This window comes from Antechinus flavipes, chromosome X, assembly GCF_016432865.1.
Source record: "Antechinus flavipes isolate AdamAnt ecotype Samford, QLD, Australia chromosome X, AdamAnt_v2, whole genome shotgun sequence".
Classification (NCBI taxonomy): domain Eukaryota; kingdom Metazoa; phylum Chordata; class Mammalia; order Dasyuromorphia; family Dasyuridae; genus Antechinus; species Antechinus flavipes.
The window spans coordinates 8,115,584-8,130,963 of NC_067404.1; the positions used below are offsets into that span (position 1 = coordinate 8,115,584).

A 15,380-nucleotide genomic window follows, 5' to 3' on the forward strand; every position below is an offset into this window, starting at 1 on the left:
AATAGCAACAACCAATTAGATGCTTCCCCCCCCTTCTCAATGCTCTCTTACTTGTGATATAATCTCTTGTCTAAAAGCTGTATCTTTACTACTTCTTTAGCCTCCTACCCCGAGCTTTCTCTCTCGCTGGGCCGGCTCATCCTCCGGAGGTTTTCAATAAACAACCTTTCTGCTTTCTACTGAGGGATCTCTGAGTAGTCATTTTGGGTAAGGGTCTTCTACATCCCTCACGTGGAGAACAGGGTTCCAGATGACTCCTGGAGATCTATCGGGGAGCCACCTGTAGAGACGGCTGGGATCTAATTTTCACCAGCAGAACAGATCGAGTCGTGTGAGGGGACGATAAAATAGAAGGAGACCGAGAGGCAATTGCAGCAAAGGTCACTCGACCTCTTGGCTCTGATTTATTTCATCTCTACACAGAACATCTGTTTTCCAAGTACAGCAGGATTATTATTGGGTTTTTTTTTATTTTTTATTTTACATTTTTTTCCCAACCAGAACGTGGCCATTGAAATAAAGGCAAAAGGTCAACGGCCTCCGGGCTTTACTCATCCCAGGACTCAAAAATAAAAATCAGCTCCTTATTCTCTATGCAAAACTAGTGGGAACTTACACTTTGTAGGAAACTAAGCAGGAAAAGCAATAGTGAAAGAGGGGGAGGAGATGGGGAGACATAGACCCCTGGCAGGGGAGGGGGAGGGGATGGGGAGGGGCTTCGAAAGTCCCCCCTGCTATTCTCTGGGGCCTCCACTTGGCAGGAGGAAGCTGAATTGTTCTGGGGGAAACCCCTCTCAGGGCCTCGGGCTGCTGGGGAAGCCCCCGTGATTTCCGTGGCACTGGAGGCTTTCAGGGCTCCCCGGCCTGGGTATTGGGGGAAGGCCGAAGCCCACCCTGACCCCCTACCCTGAAGCAGGAGGCGGGGATGATGCGCCCATTTGATGGGTGTCTAGCAGGGCAGACAGGGAAAAGGAAGGCAGAGGGGAGGAGGGAGGGGGGGCGAATCTCCCCGAGACACAAGATGCCCCGGGAGTGTCTGTGCTCTGTGACTGGCTCCTTTGGAAACGCACCTGGGGGGGGGAAGGGCGAAAGCCCCCCAGAGAGGGGAGAGAGCTGGCTCGGGGGCTTCCCTGCGTCTCCATTACTGGGTCTCTGGCCCCGCCGGGGCCTCGGGGGCCTCAGGCTCCCCAGGCCGGGGCTCGGCCGGGGAGAAGCTCCTTTCCAGGATGTGCCTCTGGAGATGGTGAATCCACTCCTCCTGGATGGAGAGGGGACCCCGGAACTGCACTTGGCAGAACCTGCACTTCAGCGTGTACACGGGGCCCCGAAACGTCACCAAGGGCGTCTGGGGAGGGGGGGGGACCAGGGAGTTGTCAAGAGGCACTCTGGGAGGTGGCTGCTGCCCCGGGACCGGTTTCTGCTGAGAGTCCCTGGTCTCCTCCCCCCGAGAAGGGCGGGCTTGTCTGCACCCACCCTGACGGACATGGTGGCGCTGGCGTTCGTGGGCCTTCGCCACAGCCGGAGGTGAGGCTGCCAGGGGTCCCCCGCCACCACCTCCGGCCCCGCCCACTTCCCCGGGCCTGAATTCACTCCCCAGGGGCTTCTCCATCAGCGTGAGGCGAGTGGGAGCCAGGGTGAGGGGCATTTGTTTGTCCCCATCCCGTCTGGGGCAGGAATGGTGGCCCTTCCCCAGGAGGGGTTGGCCACCTGGAATATGATTACGGTAGGCGCCCCCCCTCTGGGGACCCCGCTTGATCCACTCCCTCAGGGTCTCAATCGGGGAGCCCTTCACACACCCTCCCGTCACCCCAAGTCGCCGCAGGTGAGCCTGAGCGTGGCTGGCCAGTGCCTGGCGATTCTCAAAATGGAGACCACACAGCTCGCACGCGGCTTCCCCGGGAGCCTGGCAGCTTGGGCCGGGAAGGGGCTCCGGCTTGACGGGCGGCTCCGGGCGCGTGCAGGTCTTGGGCTTCTTCTCCCCAGGGAGAAGCCGGTCATCGGGCGGCGGCCGCTTCGTCCTCAAGGGGGTGAGGAAACCGGCAATCGGGTCGGAGAGAAGAGGCGAGAGGGTCATCTTCTGGGCTCCCTTGGCGGGGCCAGGCCCATATTCGCCAGGACTGTGGGACAATGGGATCAAAGACAGGGCCAGAGGCCCCTTTCCAGGGAATTTGGGCCCCTCCTCCCCCCGGGGAGGGGGCAGCTCGGCCGGCGCGGGCTCCTTCTTGACGGTCCCCGCTCGGGCCTTGTTCTCCAGGATCTCGCGAAGCTTGTCGATGGGCGAGCCGTACCACTTGGTCACGCCCATGCGCCGCAGGTGAGCGCGGGCATGGCAGGCCAGGCCCCTTCGGTTCTTAAACAGCTCCCCACAGAGCTCACAGCGGGCGTCGCGGGCCGGCTCGGCCCAGGGAGCTGCGGAGACAGGAAGAGGGCGATGGAAGGGGGAAGGGCCCCGGCACGGGGGGCCAAGCACCCCCACGGTGGGTGGGGAACCCGGCCTCCCTTCTCTAGGCCCGCCCCTCCGGACAGGCCGGCGCTTGTCCTAGGAAGGGGTCCCAGGGGCTCGTGCTGATCCAGTGCCCTTCCCCACACCCGCTTCCTCCGGGTCTCACTCACCTGCCTCGGACCTGAAGCAGGCCCAGTTTCCGGCCCTGTACGGGCCCCAAAGAGGCTCCACAGACCCGCCAAGGCGAGTGTGGGACGAAGCCCGCCCAGTGCCTTGTGGAAGGTGCAATCCCCCCCGGTTATTTACCCCCCCCAGCGCCTTGTGGGGGAGCCTGTGACCCTTCCTGCAATCCCCCCCGGTTACTGACCCCCACATTTAGGCAGCAGTGACTCAGCAGCCCCACCTCCGTGGGAAAAGGACCCTTCTCGGTGCCTGGGCTCTCCTGGGCACCCCGGCGGGCCCCCGCCCTTACATCCCTAGCGGAGTCCCAGGTTTCCGTGTCTCTGGGCCTGAATCCCTGGTGTTGCTCCTCCCTCCCCCCTTCCCCCCGGGGACACCTTACCTAGATTCAGGGATGCCTTGTCCTCTTGAGATGACCAGGGTCCATCCGATGGGCGTCCTTCCCCGTGCGGGCCTCCCACCAACAGCTCCCGTTTGATCTCCATCTGCAGTGGTTCCGACTTTAATTTCTCCTGGAGGGAACAAAGTGACTGACCTGGGAACCTCCTCCGAGCAGTTGAGTGTGAGGAGGTGGTTGCTGAGAGCCCCAGGGGGTCGCTCGATGGGCCCCAGTTCCCGGCAGGGGGCGGGACGGGCGGCTCCGAAGCACTTTGAGCCCCCAGGGAGTCATCGGGGCCCCCGCCCATTGCCTCGGCCCGTACCTTTGGGCCCAGGGAGGTCGGGTCGGGAGGTCGTCGGGCCCGAGGCTGGGTCTGGCCCTTCAGGATCTCCGTCAGGGTGTCAATGGGCGAGCCGTTGACGTACCACTCGGTCACCCCCATGTCCCGCAGGTGGGAGCGCGCGTGGCTTGCCAGGCCTTTTCGATTCTCAAAGAACTGCCCACAGAGCTCACAGCGGATGTCCTGGGCTGGCTCCGGGTCCGATGAGAGACTGAGAGGAGACAGCTCCACGTCTGCGGGAGAGAGATCCCGCGCCCCCCGAAGGCCGGCCTCCCCCGACGCCCTCGGCTCGGGCTTCTTGGCCGGTGGAGGGGAGAGCGGCAAGAGAACCGTGGCCGGGGGCCGGCGGGCCGAGAAGCCGGGCCGCCCGGGCTCTGCCGGCACCGCCCGCTCCCCCGGGAGGAGGGTCTGGAAGCCCAAGTCTGTGGGGGCTCCCTTGGCACCCGGGTGGTTCACCCCCGGCTGGCTCAGGTGGGCTCTGGCCTGAGTGGACGGGCCCTTTCTGGTCTCAAACTGGGCCCCAGACAACAAGCCAAAAAGCTCTCTGCGCAAATCACTATCTAAAGTGAAGTTCAGGGGCCCTTTATACTCTGGCTGCAGCCACCGGGCCTTCAAGGAGTCTGGCAGGGGGCTCGGGGGCAGCCTGGGGCTCTTGTCCCCGGGGTTCTTGGGTGGGGGGGACCCCGACAAAGCAGGCGGCACCTTCTGGAGGAGAGGGGGGCCCGGTGGGTGGGAAAGGCCCCTGGATGAGCAGCCAGGGAGTGACTTGATGGCCTTGTTGATGCGGGTCTCAGGGGATTTGTCAACTGCCTTGCTGGGGGCCCACAGGCCTGGGCGGGGAAAGGCAGTTGCCTCCTTTGGGGAGCCCGATTTCTTGGCCAGGGGCAGGGGCAGGGGCAGGGCCAGGGGCAGGGGGCGGCTAGGTTTTCCCTTCTGTTCCATCATTTCTGGGGGCAGGTCGATGGGGGCCCCGCTACTCTCAGCCTCAGACGCCCCTGGCTGCCGCGGGCGGGAGCGCACATGGCGGGAACACGCATGGCGGGAAAGGTCTTTTTGGGTCTCAAAAGAAGCCCGGCACACCTCACAGGTCAGAGTCTGAGCTTTCAGAGCTGGGGGTTCTGGTCTGCTCCCCCGGGGACCCTCTGAAGACATCTTGTGACCCAACCTGCCGGGGCCCGCTCCAGCTGCCCTGGGGGAAGGCTCTTCTTTGGGGGTGGGGGCGAGGGCGGCTCCACGGCCACCGGCTCTTCTTCCTCAGAGGCGAGAAGCGGGGCGGCCCCCACCGATCCTGCCCCGGCTCCCGCCCGGCTCCGGCTCCGGCTCCGGCTCCGGCTCCCGCCCGGCTCCGGCTCCGGCTGTGGCTCTGGCTGGGACTGTCCCTTGGTGGTGCGGGAGCAGGGAGGTACGAGCGGCGGAAGCGTGGCGGCTGGAGCGTGGCGCCTGGAGCAGCGTGGGCGGCGACGTCGGCGGCGGCGACGGCGATGGGGGCGGCGACGGGGGCTGTGTCCCGTATGTACGCGCTCCAGGCGGTCCCCCTCCCCCACCTCCCGTGTCTTCGCCCCCACCCCCTCCTGTGTGCTTTTTTCACTGAGCGCTGGTCAGTGGGCGAGCGGGGCAGCCTCCCCAGCAAGAGTGTGATTGTTTAAAGAAACGTGTACAATCTTCATAGACTGGAGACACCGCCCAAGGAACCCCCCTGGAAAACAGGGAGCGAGATCTACTAAGAGGGAGTGTTGAAGGCAGTGAAAAAGAAGAGATGGCGGAAGGGAGAAGCAGAGTATGTGGAGATGAGGGGCAGATTTACAGGAAAAATAGGGCAAAAGATCACGTCATGAGGAAGGGAAGAGAAACATGTAAAGAATAAAAGAGTGGCAGGGTCCTTATGGCAGAGACTTTACAAAGGAGTTCAGAGGCAGAGACCCCCGCCCCTTCCCCCCGCCCCGAAGAGATCCAGGCTAGAAACCCCACATGGAGATCTGTGTGGGAGAACTATTATGGAGATCTGGGTCCAAGACACCAGAGGGTCAGAGGAACCCTACGGAGAACAGGGCTATAGACTCACAAGCATAGTCCCCCCATGAATCCGAGAGGAAGGGACGCACGTGGAGTTCCCATTCATAGACACTCCATGGAAATCAGGGGCCAAGACATCCAGGGAGATCCCACGGAAATCTAGGTTATATAACCCAGTGGAGATAAGGGGCAGAGATTCTGCAGGGAGATCAGGTTACAAGACTCCCCAGGTCCTGAATTTCCTTATGGAGACCAGGGAAACAGATCCCCCCATGGACATCACGGTCAGAGACCCCCCCCCCCCACCATGGAAATCCCAGCTTGAGAGTCACTAAGAGATTATGTATATACAACTGAAGACTAAAGATAAAGAAGGGATGGTGGCAGGGGGTAGCAGACTATGTGGTGATGAGGGGCAAACGTTCACAAGGAAATGAGAGCAGAAAGATCAGGTCATGGGGAAAGATAGAGAAATGTGGAAGGAGTAAAAGATAGCAGGGTTATTTTTGCAGCTATTCCACCAAAGTGTTCAGGGGCAGAGATCCTCATGGAGATCAGAGTCACAAAACTCACATGAAAATCATTGCTAGGGGTCCCCATTGGGAAGTGAGAAGATGCCCCCATAGACACTGGAAGCAAAGGGCCCTTATAGCGATCAGTGGCAAAAACCCCCAAATGACATCAGAGAGAGACCCCCTGGGGAGATCATGAGCACAGATCCCCATGAAGTTCAGAGGCAGACCTCTCAAAAACGGCTGCATCTGAGACCCCCCAGGGAGCTCAGGAACACAGAAAACCCATGGGGATTAAGGTCAGAGAATTTGCATCCAGATCAGGGTGCAAGACCTCTCGGGGGAAGAGCTCCCTTATCGAGATGGAGACCAGGGACAAAGACCCCTCCCCTGTAGATCCGGGTGAAAGATCCCATATGGAAATCAGGGCAGACCCCCCCCCCCCCCGAGATCATTAGCACAGAACCTACATGGAAATTAGGACTAGAGAGTCCCATGGAGATCAGAGACACAGAACCCTCATGGAAATCAGGGCTAGAAACCCGAGTGATGAGAGGCAGAGGTATGCAAGGGTAGAAACTCCTCTAATGTAGATCAGGGTGAGAGACCACATATGGAGCTCAGAGCAGACGCCCCCATGGATCTTAGACCTAGTGACCCCCCCCATAAGCGTTCTATGTCCTTTATCTCCATGGTGGTCTGTCACAACCTTTATGGGGGTCTCTGACCCTGATCTCCATGGGGTTTTCTATTTTCATAATTATAACTTTTTATTGACAGAACCCATGCCAGGGTAATTTTTTACAACATTTTATCCCTTGCATTCTCTTCTGTTCCGATTCTTCCCCTCCCTCCCTCCACCCCCGCCCCAGATGGCAAGCAGTCTTATACATGTTAAATATGTCCCAGTATATCCTAGATACAATATGTGTGTGCAGAACCAAACAGTTCTCTTCTTGCACAGGGAGAATTGGATTCAGAAGGTAGAAATAACCTGGGAAGAAAAACATAAATGCAAGCAGTTTATATTCATTTCCCAGTGTTCTTTCTCTGGGTGTAGCAGCTTCTGTCCATCTTTGATCAAATAAAGCTCTCTTTATCGAAGAGATCCACTTCCATCAGAATACTTCCTCAAACAGTATCATTGTTGAGGTATATGATGATCTCCTGGTTCTGCTCATTTCACTCAGCATCAGTTCATGTAAGTCTCGCCAGTCCTCTCTGTATTCATCCTGCTGGTCATTCCTTACAGAACAATAATATTCCATAACATTCATATACCACAATTTACCCAGCCATTCTCCAATTGATGGGCATCCATTCATTTTCCAGTTTCTAGCCACTACAAACAGGGCTGCCACAAACATTCTTGCACATGCAGGTCCCTTTCCCTTCTTTAGTATTTCTTTGGGATATAAGCCCAGTAGAAACACTGCTGGATCAAAGGGTATGCACAGTTTGATAACTTTTTGGGCATAATTCCAAATTGCTCTCCAGAATGGCTGGATGTATTCAGAACTCCACCAACAATACATCAGTGTCCCCGTTTTCCCGCATCCCCTCCAACATTCATCATTATTTTTTCCTGTCATCTTAGCCAATCTGACAGGGGTGTAGTGGTATCCCAGAGTTGTGTTTATTTGCATTTCTCTGATCAATAGTGATTTGGAACACTCTTTCATATGAGTGGAAATAGTTTCAATTTCATCCTCTGGAAATTGTCTGTTCATATCCTTTGACCATTTATCAATTAAGAATGGCTTGATTTCTTATAAATTAGTGTCAATTCTCTATATATTTTGCAGATGAGGCCTTTATCAGAACCTTTAACTGTAAAAATGATTACCCAGTTTATTGCTTCCCTTCTAATCTGGTCTGTATTTGTTCAAACCCTGATTTTTATAGGCTCTCTGATTTTGACCTTTGTGAGGGGTCTCCGCCCTTGATGTCCATGGAAGGTCTCTGCTCCCATGGGGTTTGTGACCCTAATCTCAACTTTGGGTCTCTTCCCCTCATCTCCATAGAGGTCTGAGTCTAAACTTTTTTTCTTTCATTTTTATTAAATCTTTTATTTTCAAAGCATATGCACAGATAATTTTTCAAAATTGATCCTTGCAAAACCTTGTGTTTCAAATTTTCCCCTCCTTCCCCCAACCCCCTCCTCAAGATAGCAAGTAATCCAATATATGTTAAACATGTTAAAATATATGTTAAATCCAATATTTGTATACATAGTTATACAATTATCTTGCTGCACAAGAAAAATCAGATTAAAAAAAAACATGAGAAAGAAAACAAAGCACAAGCAAAAGACAACAAGATTGAAATTCTATGCTGTGAGCCACATCAGTTCCCACAGCCCTCTCTCTAGGTGTATATGGCTTTCTTTATCACAAGATCATTGGAACTGGCCTCAATCATCTCAGTACGAGAAAGAGCCACGTCCATGAGAATTGAACATTGTATAGTCTTGTTGTTGCCGTGTACAATGATCTCTTGGTTCTGCTCATTTCATTCAGCATCAGTTCATATAAGTCTCTCCAGGCTTCTCTAAAGTCATCCTGCTGATTGTTTCTTACAGAGTAATAATATTCCATAACATTCATATACCATAACTTATTCAGCCATTTTAAAACTGATGGACATTCATTGAGTTTCCAGTTTCTGGCCACTACAAACAGGGCTGCCACAAACATTTTTGCACATGTGAGTCCCTTTCCCTCCTTTAGGATCTCTTTGGGATATAAGCCCAGTAGAAACACTGCTGGATCAAAGGGTATGCACAGTTTGATAACTTTTTGGGCATAATTCCAAATTGCTCTCCAGAATGGCTGGATGTATTCAGAACTCCACCAACAATACATCAGTGTCCCCGTTTTCCCGCATCCCCTCCAACATTCATCATTATTTTTTCCTGTCATCTTAGCCAATCTGACAGGGGTGTAGTGGTATCCCAGAGTTGTGTTTATTTGCATTTCTCTGATCAATAGTGATTTGGAACACTCTTTCATATGAGTGGAAATAGTTTCAATTTCATCCTCTGGAAATTGTCTGTTCATATCCTTTGACCATTTATCAATTAAGAATGGCTTGATTTCTTATAAATTAGTGTCAATTCTCTATATATTTTGCAGATGAGGCCTTTATCAGAACCTTTAACTGTAAAAATGATTACCCAGTTTATTGCTTCCCTTCTAATCTGGTCTGTATTTGTTCAAACCCTGATTTTTATAGGCTCTCTGATTTTGACCTTTGTGAGGGGTCTCCGCCCTTGATGTCCATGGAAGGTCTCTGCTCCCATGGGGTTTGTGACCCTAATCTCAACTTTGGGTCTCTTCCCCTCATCTCCATAGAGGTCTGAGTCTAAACTTTTTTTCTTTCATTTTTATTAAATCTTTTATTTTCAAAGCATATGCACAGATAATTTTTCAAAATTGATCCTTGCAAAACCTTGTGTTTCAAATTTTCCCCTCCTTCCCCCAACCCCCTCCTCAAGATAGCAAGTAATCCAATATATGTTAAACATGTTAAAATATATGTTAAATCCAATATTTGTATACATAGTTATACAATTATCTTGCTGCACAAGAAAAATCAGATTAAAAAAAAACATGAGAAAGAAAACAAAGCACAAGCAAAAGACAACAAGATTGAAATTCTATGCTGTGAGCCACATCAGTTCCCACAGCCCTCTCTCTAGGTGTATATGGCTTTCTTTATCACAAGATCATTGGAACTGGCCTCAATCATCTCAGTACGAGAAAGAGCCACGTCCATGAGAATTGAACATTGTATAGTCTTGTTGTTGCCGTGTACAATGATCTCTTGGTTCTGCTCATTTCATTCAGCATCAGTTCATATAAGTCTCTCCAGGCTTCTCTAAAGTCATCCTGCTGATTGTTTCTTACAGAGTAATAATATTCCATAACATTCATATACCATAACTTATTCAGCCATTTTAAAACTGATGGACATTCATTGAGTTTCCAGTTTCTGGCCACTACAAACAGGGCTGCCACAAACATTTTTGCACATGTGAGTCCCTTTCCCTCCTTTAGGATCTCTTTGGGATATAAGCCCAGTAGAAACACTGCTGGATCAAAGGGGATGCACAGTTTGATAACTTTTTGAGCATAGTTCCAAATTGCGCTCCAGAATGGTTGGATTCATTCACAATTCCACCAAAAATGTATCAGTGTCCCAGTTTCCCACATCCCCGCCAATATTTGTCATTATCTTTTCTGTCTTCTTAGCCAATCTGAGAGGTGTGTAATGGTATCTCACAGTTGTCTTCATTTGCATTTGTCTGATCAATAGTGATTTAGAGTATTTTTTGATATGATCAGAAATGACAATTTTCAGATGAAGAAATCGTCACTTCTAGTCATATCAAAAGATACTCTAAATCACTATCATATCCTTTAGGGAAATGTGTAAGAAAGGGGAAGGTTCTCTAAAGGTAGAGGGCTAGTTGAGAGAAGTCGTGATCAGAAACAAAATCCTGGTGAGGAGGGAGGGAGAAAGAAAAGGAGGGGTAAATAAGATGGCAGAAAATACAGAATTAGTTATTTTAAGTGTGAATGTGAAAGGGATCAACTTTCCCACAAAACTGAAGCAGAAAGAAATTCGATTTAAAGCCAGAATCCTACAATAAGTTGCTTACAAGGAACACATTTAAAGCAGAGTGATACATACAGAGGAAAGGTAAAAGGCTGGAGCACAATATATTATGCTTCAGGTGAAGTAAAAAAAAGCAGGGGTAGCCATCCTGATCTCAGATCAAGCAAAAGCAAAAATAGATCTAATTAAGAAACACAAGGAAGGAAGCTACATCTTGCTAAAGGGTACCACAGATAATGAGGCAATATCAATACTAAACATATATGCACCAAGTGGTATAGCATTCAGATTCCTAGAGAAGTGGAGAGAACTGCAAGAAGAAATAGACAGCAAAACTATAATAGTGGGAGATCTCAACCTTGCACCCTCAGAATTAGATAAATTGAACCACAAAATAAATAACAGAGAAGTTAAGGAGGTAAATAGAATTTTAGAAAATTTAGATCTGATAAATCTTTGGAGAAAATTGAATGGAGACAGAAAGGAATATACTTTTTTCTCAATGTTTCATGAATCTATACAAAAATTGACTATGTATTAGCCCATAAAATCTAAAACTGTAATGCAGAAAGGCAGAAATAGTAAATGTACTTTTTGAGATCATGATGCAATAAAAATCTTTTGCAATAAAAGGCGGGGGGAAAATACACCAAACATTATTTGGAAACTAAATAATCTAATACTAAAGAACGAATGAGTGAAACAACAAATCATAGAAACAATCAGTAACTTCATCCAAGACAATGATAATAAGGAGACAACATACCAAAATTTATGGGATGCAGCCAAAGAAGTTATTAGGGGAAATTTTATATCTCCAGATGCTTACTTGTATATAATAGAGAAAGAGAAGATCAACAAATTGGGCTTACAACAAAAAAGTTAGAAAAAGAACAAATTAAAAATCTGCAATTAAATGCCATATTTGAAATTCTGAAAATAAAAAGAGAGATTAATAAAATTAAAATAAGAAAACTATTGAATTAATAGGTAAAACTAAGAGTAGGTTTTTTTAAATAGCTTTTTATTTACAAGATATACGCATGGGTAATTTTTCAGCATTGACAACTGCAAAACTTTTTGTTCCAATTTTTCCCTTCCTTCCCCCACTCTCTCCCCCAGATGGCAGGTAGACCAATATATGTTAAATATGTTAAAATATAAGTTAAATACAATATATGTATACATATCCATAGTTATTTTGCTGCACAAGAAGAATCGGACTTTGAAATAATGTACAATTAACCTGTGAAGGAAATCAAAAATACAGGTGGACAAAAACAGAGGGATTGGAAGTGCTATGTAGTGGTTTACATTCATTTCCCAGAGTTCTTTTACTGAGTGTAGCTGGTTCTATTCATTATTGAACAAATGGAACTGATTTGGTCCATCTAAGAGTTGGTTTTATGAAAAAAAGAACAAAATAGATAAACCTTTAGTTCATTTGATTAGAAAAAGGAAAAAAGAATATCAAATTGTTAGTCTCAAAAATGAAAAGGAAGAACTTTCCAACAATGAAGAGGAAATTAGAACAATAATTAGGAGTTGTTTTGCTCAACTATATGCCAATAAATTTGATAATCTAAGTGAAATGGAGGAATAGCGACAAAAATATAGATTGCCCAGGTTAGCAGAATTAGAAATAAATTATTTAAATTGTCCATTTTAGAACAAAGAAATAGAACAAGCTATTAATAAACTCCCTAAGAAAAAATCTCGGGGCAGCTAGTTGGTATAGCAGATAGAGCACCAGCCCTGAAGTCAGGAGGACCTGAGTTCAAATTTGGTCTCAGACACTTAACACTTCCTAGCTGTGTGACCCTAGGCAAGTCACTTTACCCCAACTGCCTCAGCAAGAAAGAAAGAAAGAAAGAATGACAGACAGGAAGAAGGGAAGAAGGGAAAGAAGAAAAATTGAAAAAATGGGGAAAGGAATCCTATCAAATTCTTTTTATGACACAGGCTGATAGCTAAACCAGGTATGGTGAAAACAGAGAAAGAAAATTATAGATCAATTTCCCTAATGAATATTGATGCCAAAATCTTAAGTAAAAAATTAGCAATGAGATTACAGAACGTCATCCCCAGGATAATGCACTATGACCAAATAGCATTTATACTAGGAATGCAAGGCTGGTTCAATATTAGGAAAACTACTAGCATAATTGACTATATCAATGAACAAACTAAAAAAATCATATGATTATCTCAAAAGATGCAGAAAAAACATTTGATAAATCCAACACCCATTCTTACTGAAAACGCTAGAGACTATAGGAATAAATGGAGGTTAAATAGCATCTATTTAAAACCATCATTCCCAAATAAGACCAGGGGTGAAACAAGGTTGTCCAGTATCACCATTATTATTCAGTATTGTATTAGAAATGTTAGTTTTGACAATAAGAGAAGAAAAAGAGATGAAAGGAATTAGAGCAAGTAATGAGGAAACCAAATTATCACTCTTTGCAAATGATATGACGGTATACTTAGAGAACCCTAGAGAATCCATTAAAAACCACTAGAAACAATTCACAACTTTATAAAGTTGCAAGATATGAAATAAATCCACATAAATCATCAACATGTTTATATATTACCAACAAAGTCCAACAGTAAGAGATACAAAGAGAAATTCCATTGAAAATAACTGTTAATACATATTTAACATGTATGGGACTACCTGCCATCTAGGGGAGGGAGTAGGGGGAAGGAAGGGAAAAGTTGGAACAGAAGTTTTTGCAAGAGTCAACGTTGAAAAATTATCCATGCATATGTTTTGTATATAAAAAGCTATAATAAAAAAAAAAGAAAATAACGGTTAATAATATAAAATATTTGGGAGTCAACCTGACAAGGAAATGTCAGGAACTATATGAACACAACTACAAAACACTTACTGCACAAATAAAATCAAATCTAATCAATTGGAAAATAGCAAGTGCTCATGGGTAAGTCAAGCACATATAATAAATAGGACAAATTGTGACAAGTGAGTTCTCTAAATGTACTTTGTACTTATTAGAGTTCATACCTTTCACACCTTTAAGAGAGCATATATAAGCTAGGAGCCTCAACCAGGATGCAATTTGGGAGATTCACAAGTCAAGATTCAGTCGAGGAGATTCACAAGTCTAACACAGAAGCCCACAAGCCCACTCTCAGAAGCAGATTCAGATTCATTCCAACTTCTACCTTTGTGCTGGCTGGAGAGATTCCGAGGGAGCGAGAGGCTGAAGCTGGCAGAGGCAAAGGATTAGTGGCAAGAGCTCTTGCAACCAAAAGAGAGATAGGCCTCTAAGGAGGCTAACCGGGCTATTTTGAAGGAAACAATAAAGGATCTGGACTTTAACAGCTGGCTGCATTTGAGGTGATTATTGCTTTGAACTGAAACTAAGGCTGCCTCCAGAAGCCCCCCAAGAAATCTGCTCCCAGAGAACATTATATTTAAGAGAAGAACATTACAGAAATCAGGGGAAGAGATGCCCAAGGCTTAGAGACCCTCCATGGAAATCAAGGACAGAGATGACCCATGGAGATCAGATGCAGAGACCGATCATAAAAATGATGGTCAGAGACCACATATGAGGAACAGAATATAGAACCCTTATGGAGACCAATGTCAGAAACTTCCACCTGGGAAAGTGACCCCACCATGGAGATCACATCACAGACCCTCCATGAAGATCAATGTCAGAGACCAATTATGGACATCTGTGTCAGAGAGCCCCTATGGAGGTCAGGGATACAGAGAATCTATGGAGACCAAAGGCAGGGATCACATATGCTAAATCAAGATCAGAGATCTCACCATGGAAATCAGGGGCAGTGATCCCTAATTGAGATCAGAGATGGACTCTGTATAAAGATTATGGTCAGAGAACAACCATGGGGATCAGGGGCAGATACCCCCGATAGAAATCAGGGTCATAGACCCCCAGGGACAGAGAGAGTCCATGAACCTCAATGAGAGAGAGGTTATTGTGGCAGATTGCCTACAAAGTAGATCAGGTAGAAACTGCCCCATGGAGATCAGAGATAAAGCCCCCACATGGAGATCTGCATCAGAGACCCATTATGAAGATCTAGGTCAGTGATCCCCTAAGGAGATCAGGATTCAAGATGCCAAAGTGTAGAGAAGCACTATTTTGATTAGGGTCAGAGATTCTGCATGGAGATCAGGGTATAAGACCCCTCAGAGAAAGAGCTCCATTATGGAGAGCAGGGACACAGACCCTCCATGGATCAACAAAGAGCATCCATGGAATTCTGGGTTACACAAGTCTCCAGGGCAGAGAACTGCCATGAAGGTGAGATGCAGGGATGCTCCAATGGAGTTTAGGTTCATAGAAACTCCTTGGAAATCACAGGCAAAGACCCCCATGGGGATCCCATGTAGACCCTCCATGGAGGTCAGGTTCACAAACCCTTCCGTGGAAATGAGGGTCAGAGATCATCCATGGAGATCAGGGTGCAAGATCCCTCCATGGACATCAAGGATAAAGATGTATCATAGAGATCAAATGCAAAGATTGACCACAAGAGGCTCAATGAGCCCCTATGGAGATCAGTGTCAAAAACTTCTGCCTGAGAAAGACCCCACATGGAGAGTAAGGTAAGAGACCAATTATGGAGATTAGGGCCAAAGATCCCTTATGTATTTCAGGGTCCAAGACACCCAAGAAGAAGAGGCCCCTTATGCATACCCCACATGGAAATCAGAGACAGACCTCCCATCGAGATGAGACTTAGAATCAAGGTTAGGGTGAGAGACCATCTAAGGACATCAGTGTCAAAAACCCCAACAGAATAAGGGATCTTCCATGAATATCAAATTTCACATGGAGATTACCCAGTGAGATAGATGAAAAGATGAAAGGGAGAAAAAAAAAA

The 15,380-nt window shown here is 47.7% G+C and overlaps 1 protein-coding gene across 1 annotated transcript in view; it reads right to left on the minus strand.

Annotated features, from left to right (window-relative positions):
- Window positions 1-370: 370 nt before the first annotated feature.
- LOC127542793 (protein Wiz-like) overlaps window positions 371-15,380 on the minus strand; it is a 31,984-nt gene continuing 16,974 nt past the window's right edge. The window contains 4 exon segments of the mRNA XM_051968608.1: window positions 371-2,409; window positions 3,006-4,514; window positions 4,517-4,662; window positions 4,749-4,842. Of these exon segments, the coding sequence (XP_051824568.1) occupies window positions 1,142-2,409; window positions 3,006-4,514; window positions 4,517-4,662; window positions 4,749-4,842 (3,017 nt within the window). The 3' untranslated portion in view covers window positions 371-1,141.